At 44.0% G+C, this 5,830-nt stretch overlaps 1 protein-coding gene across 7 annotated transcripts in view; it reads left to right on the forward strand.

Moving 5' to 3' along the window:
• Positions 1-2,379: 2,379 nt before the first annotated feature.
• Positions 2,380-5,830, forward strand: part of Tdrd9 (tudor domain containing 9) — a 101,995-nt gene continuing 98,544 nt past the window's right edge. For 6 of the 7 annotated variants that reach the window (XM_031355946.1, XM_031355954.1, XM_031355947.1 and 3 more), the window contains exon 1: positions 2,380-2,712. In XM_031355946.1, coding sequence (XP_031211806.1) covers positions 2,498-2,712 — 215 coding nt within the window. In that variant the 5' untranslated portion in view covers positions 2,380-2,497. The remainder of the gene's footprint in view (positions 2,713-5,830) is intronic. The other variant, XM_031355948.1, reaches the window with a different exon arrangement.

A 5,830-nucleotide genomic window follows, 5' to 3' on the forward strand; every position in this document is an offset into this window, starting at 1 on the left:
GGAGAGGAGAGAGGAGAGCCTTGAGCGCAGTCCCCTCTGAAGGGAAAGGAGCTTTGGGTCCACTGAAGCGCCGCCTTATACCACTTGGGAAGTTCGCTGTTGCAAGGCATCGATCCTCCAGGTTTCGTGGCTTCTAAGGCCTCTGAGGACCAAAACTTTTCATCACAGTAGTAACGTTTGCCTTTTCTTGCTAGAATTCTCTCATGTGCACAATGGAATTTTCCAGAGGCTGTGGAACTTGTGATGTCATATAGTGTTAACATAGAGACAGAAAACCCATTGTCTTCCATTCAGTTAGACACTAAGGGAGCCGTGAAGATTTCTAAGTGTCGCTCTGGGGCTGGAGAGATGACTCAGCAGTTAAGAGCAGCAGTTGCTCCACACCAGTATCAGAGTCTGGTTCCCAGCACTCCTAGTAAGCAGTTCACAGCTGCCTTTATCTCTAGCTCCAGGAGGATCTACTGTCCTCTCCTGGCCGCTATGGGCACTGCACTCACATGCAGCATACACCCATATATACCTGTAAATAAAAATACAACATTTTATGAAAAATTTTATATAAAATATAAAATTTTAAGTGTTTCTCTTATACATCAGCCTTTTGGAAAATATACTGATTTTTCATAAAATAATGCCTGACATCAAGTGAGTTTTTGTTTTGTGGTTTTTCGAGACAGGGTTTCTCTATATAGCCCTTGCTGTCCTAGAACTCACTCTGTAGACCAGGCTGGCCTCGAACTCAGAAATCCACCTGCCTCTGCCTCCCAAGTGCTGGGATTAAAGGCAGGCGCCACCACCGCCCGGTATCAAGTGAGTTTTTAATTGTTATTTTAAGTTAATCAATACTGTCTACTTTGATTTCTGTCCCTGCAATAAAATATTCTGATTAAAGGAATTTGTAGGGGAAAGGGTCAAACTCAGTTTACACTTAAAAGTCACAATCTATTACTGGGGGAAGTCAAGGCAGGGACTTCAGGCAGGAGCAGAAGCAGGAACAATGGAAAAGGGATACTCAGCTCTTCCTGCCTAGGAATAGTGCCACCCATAGTGGACTGGACCCTCACACATCACTCATCAATCAAGACAATCTCTGACAGACATGGGCACAAGCCAATCTGATCTGGGTAGTCCCTCAGACAGTCCCTATCTGAAGAAGATCAAGATTTCTTCAGACAACTCTGGGCTGTGCCAAACCAACAACTGAAACTCATTTGGGCAAAAACATAAAACTTCTTGGTTGTCATTCCCTGTAGGCAGATATAAACCATAAACAAAAGCTCTTTAGGGTCTCCAGTCTCTATTAAGAGTGTAAAGAGGGTCTTGAGAGGTAACTCAGGTTTAAGATGTGTTTATTTTATTTTGATTGACTTTTTTTTGAGATATCTCTTACTCTGTTGCCCAGGCTGGCAAACTGTTTCAGGCTCCCAAGTGCTAGGATTACAGTTGTGAACTATCACATATGAGGAGCATCATAATAAGCCATTTGAAGACAAAGTTTCTAACCAGGAAATCAACAGGCTTTTAATGTAATTTCAAGTCCAAAATACCGTAAACCATCTAAAATTTCAAAATGTTACAGGCTATCCCAGCCGACTCATTCAAAGCACCTAATGTTGCGGTTTGAGGCTACAATGTGGGCAAAACTTAAGCAGTTTCTCTTGCTTTATGGAGAGCGCAGATCATTCTTTGCTAAGTGTTGTTAGCTGTTTGCATCCTATTCTCCCAGAACCTCAAGATGCTTTGTGAAAAAGCCACATCTGCCCCAAAGGCCAAGGCGCCAGAGGTACCCAAGAGTCTTCGCATGACCTAGAGCTTACAAGCCTTTTAAGAACTGCCTGATCTTGGGTCACGTGAGAAGGGAACACTAAGAGCTACCCTACTTTGAGACAACAAGACCGAGGTTCAGTGACCGCTCTGGTGTCCCTGTAGGCATAAAATTACAATCTCCATGGTTTGTGGTTTGGTTGAGGTTAGTCCTTGTGGGACTCTAGGCCAGGATGGCAGCAGGGTTGAGGTAAATATTTCCTTAAATTATTATGTTTTTGTTAATTTTTCTCTCATATATTACATCCAAACTGCAGTTTCCTTTCCTTCCCCCCCAGTTCCGTGTCTTGGATCCCCCTCCTCCCTTCAGAACAGGGGTGACCTCCCCAGGGGTATCAACCAAGCATGGCGTGTCAAGTGAGTCCAGTAAATATTATCAACAGACTCCAACATCAAACCCACAAGAAGCTGGTCTCCATAAACCCTTGCCTGTCCAGGTCACCTGACTCCAGTTCACAGCCCTCGTGCGCGCGCTCCAGAAGGCACGAGGCCCCCACGTGCACGCAGGGCCTGACTCCACCCTCTTTGCGTGGCACAATCTGATTGGATGGCTTCTGTGAGGGGTGGGGGTAGGGGCTTCTGGAACGGTCGTTGCCCAGCTGGGCAGGGCAGCGCTCTTAAGGCTTTGCCACCACTGGAGTTGGGCAGTTGAGGCAGCTCTGGAGCACCGAGGATGTTGCGGAAGCTCACGGTCGACCAGATAAACGACTGGTTCACCATAGGCAAGACGGTGACCAATGTGGAGCTGCTGGGCTTGCCGCCTGCCTTCCCCGCGGAGGCGCCCCGGGAGGAGGTAGAGCGCTCGGAGGAGGTCCCCAGTGAGGCCCCTATGGCCCAGGCCCAGGTTCCAGTTAAGGCCACAGCACCAGCCAGACCAGCCTTCGGGAGGTAGGGAGCCCAGGAGGGGATCAGGAGGGTCGCTCAAGCAGGTGATGAGCCCTCAGGAAGTAGGCGCTCTCCTAGGTGTGTGCAAAAAGCTGAGCATCCCAAGAATTTGTAATTTGCTAATTTGTTTATTTTAATCCGCAGTCTGTTTTTTTGTCTTTGTTTTGAAAGAGTCCCGTGTAGCCCAGCCTAGCCTCAATTTATGCCTCTGTGGATAACTTTGAATTTTTCAACCTCTGGCCTCCACTTCCTCAAGCGAGATTACAGGGGTACGTCCGCAGCCCCAGGTTCATTAAAATTTTCATTGCAAGGATTCAGTGTGTTTGTGTGTGTGTGTGTGTGTGTGTGTGTGTGTATACACCTGTGCCAGGATACTTTGTTAGAGTAGGCACTTGTACCATGTTGGCTCCTGTGGATGGAACTCAGGTCACCAGGATTGCTACTGGCAAGTGCAGTCAGCTTAGGCACTCACTGATCCAGACTCTGCCTATCCCTCCGTTCTAAAGGTTCATTTTATTTATGTGTATGTGTGGGGAGGGAAACTCTCGTGCTGGAGTTAGATATCAGTGTGTGCCACATGACCTGGGTGCTGAAAATGAAACTCAGGTCCTCTGCCCAAGCCATCATTGCACACTCCTAACTCCCTGATCTTCCTGACCCGTCTGGACTTCGTAGATTCTGATTTTTGAAGTTAGTCATTGGTGGCCAGGAACTTTGTGCAGTCACCAAAATGCCCTCTTCCCTTCTGCACTGGCCCCTGCTGTTAACTTACACACATCCGTGTGGATTTGGACACATGGTGGTGCACATCTGTCCCCCTCCTGGTATCACTGGCAGTGAAAATCGTTATGCCCCAGCTGTTTGTACTGCTCCTTAACTTTCTACAACTAATGCTTTTCATTATTTGCTTGTTTGTTTCCCTTCTCCAGAATGTCATGTTGTCGAAGCCACACAGTGTGTAGCCCCCTGATATTGACTGCTTCCACCTAGTAATGTGAAGTTGAAGTTCTGTATGTTTATGGTGCTCTTAGCATAGACTGAGATCCCAATGGCTGAATGTCACATACTTTATCTACTGACACACAGCTGGATTGTTCCCAAGTTCTGGCAGTTATGATTGAAGCTGCTGTAGATGTCTTTGTGAAGGTTTTTGTGAAGACATAAGTTTTCAGTACATTTGTACATTTAGTAGATCAACAGCATGGAGTTTGACTGCTGGCATCTTTTTTTTTTTTTTTTTTGGTTTTTCGAGACAGGGTTTCTCTGTATAGCCCTACCTGTCCTGGAACTCACTCTGTAGACCAGGCTGACTTTGAACTCAGAAATCCGCCTGCCTCTGCCTCCCAAGTGCTGGGATTAAAGGCGTATGCCACCACTGTCCGGCATGTTATTGGAGTTTTATCATTTGATCATCTGATGACTTTGTAAATGAAAAAATGGGTTTAGTTGGCAGAGTGACATGCCTAATTTCCTGTGGCAAGTAGTCCTGTCAGGCAGAGTGACTTTGTAAAGATGTGTGCCACAACCTGTGAACATGCAGTGATATGTGGAAAAATGTATGTGTATGAGTTTTTTTGCCTGAATGTATGTGTTTGCACCGTGTGAGTACCTGGCATCCAAGGAGGCCAGAAGAGGGCATCAGATTCCATAGAACTAGAGTTATAAATGGGTGTACACCACTAACTGGCTGACAGGAATAAAACGTGGGACCTCTGAAGAGTGGTGTGCTCTTGGCATCTGAACCGCCTGGACAGTCTTGGGAAAAGGGATTTTTCTGGCATACATTTGCTTACTGTGGGCATGCATGCATCCGCACGCATGCAAGTGTGTTTGTATGGTATGTGTGCCACAGCGTGCACATGGCAGCAGAGGACAGTGTCCAGGACTCAGTTCTCTCCTTGTATTACATGGACTCTGGGGATTCAATTCAGCTTGCCAGGGATTGAAAGCAAGCATCTTTACCTTCTGAGCCATCTTGTTGGCCACAGACTTTTTTTTTTTTTTTTAACTTTTATTGCATTATGATGAGAAAAGTTACATGATTTCAATTTATCTGAATTTGTTAACATTTAAAAACATATTTTAAGTAAATAGAATTGCATCACATTCTTGTTTCCCTTTTGTACCGCAACTCCTCCCAGAGACCCCCCTTTCAATACCTACAATATCTTTTTTGTCATATTCTTTAAAATTTATAAAATATTATAACAATAAAAATGAGTATTATAAAAGTTGTTTGATATAAAACAACAATTTAACAGTCTTACGTAGATGCTTGTCTACAGCAATACTGAAAATACATACGTTCTTCTCAATATAAATTTTAAATAATTCCAAATATATTAACTGTCCTGGAACTTACTCTGTAGACCAGGCTGGCCTCGAACTCAGAACTCAGAAATCTGCCTGCCTCTGCCTCCCAAGTGCTGGGATTAAAGGCGTATGCCACCACTGCCCGGCTAGTATTTTCTTAAATGAACATAAATATATAAAGTCTTTTTGTTTGTTTTGTATTTAGCAAAGTTTAAAATCTTGGCTCTTACAGTGGTACAAGCCCAAAATAAGAACAATTTTTAGACATTGGATTTCATTGTAATAAGGCTGTACTTCAATGACCCTCACATCACCAAAGGATTTTACCTCCATCATAGCTGAGAGTTGATAGTTCTGTTGCACAAAGGAATGAATTGTAGGCACGATTTTTGGATACAGACTTCCTGCTATGGTCAGAGCTATTTGACTTAAGTGAGTGACTTTATTCTTAGCCCACAGAGAACAGGTTACATTCATTTAAGAAATGGTGTGTGTATTAAGGTGGTCTATCCATAAAGTCATTCACCAACTGTTTCAATGAACAATGGTTCTGCTTGGAGGGTGGCACAGACATTAGGTGAAGGTAAGAATTTGGTTCATTGGCTGTGATAGTTTGGAAAAGCATTCATCTCAGAGAAAGAGTAACTTAAAAGTCCTCTTCTTCAAACTTGATACAAGAGTTACAAACATCAAGCAAAGCATTCAGTCTCACTCTTTGTTGTTTTCTTACAAGCCCCTTCCCAATTTAATTGTCTATGGTTCTTTTGGGTATATAAATACTTTTGAAATATATAAGCTGTTCTGAAAA

The sequence above is a fragment of the Mastomys coucha genome, unplaced genomic scaffold, assembly GCF_008632895.1.
Source record: "Mastomys coucha isolate ucsf_1 unplaced genomic scaffold, UCSF_Mcou_1 pScaffold6, whole genome shotgun sequence".
Classification (NCBI taxonomy): Eukaryota; Metazoa; Chordata; class Mammalia; order Rodentia; family Muridae; genus Mastomys; species Mastomys coucha.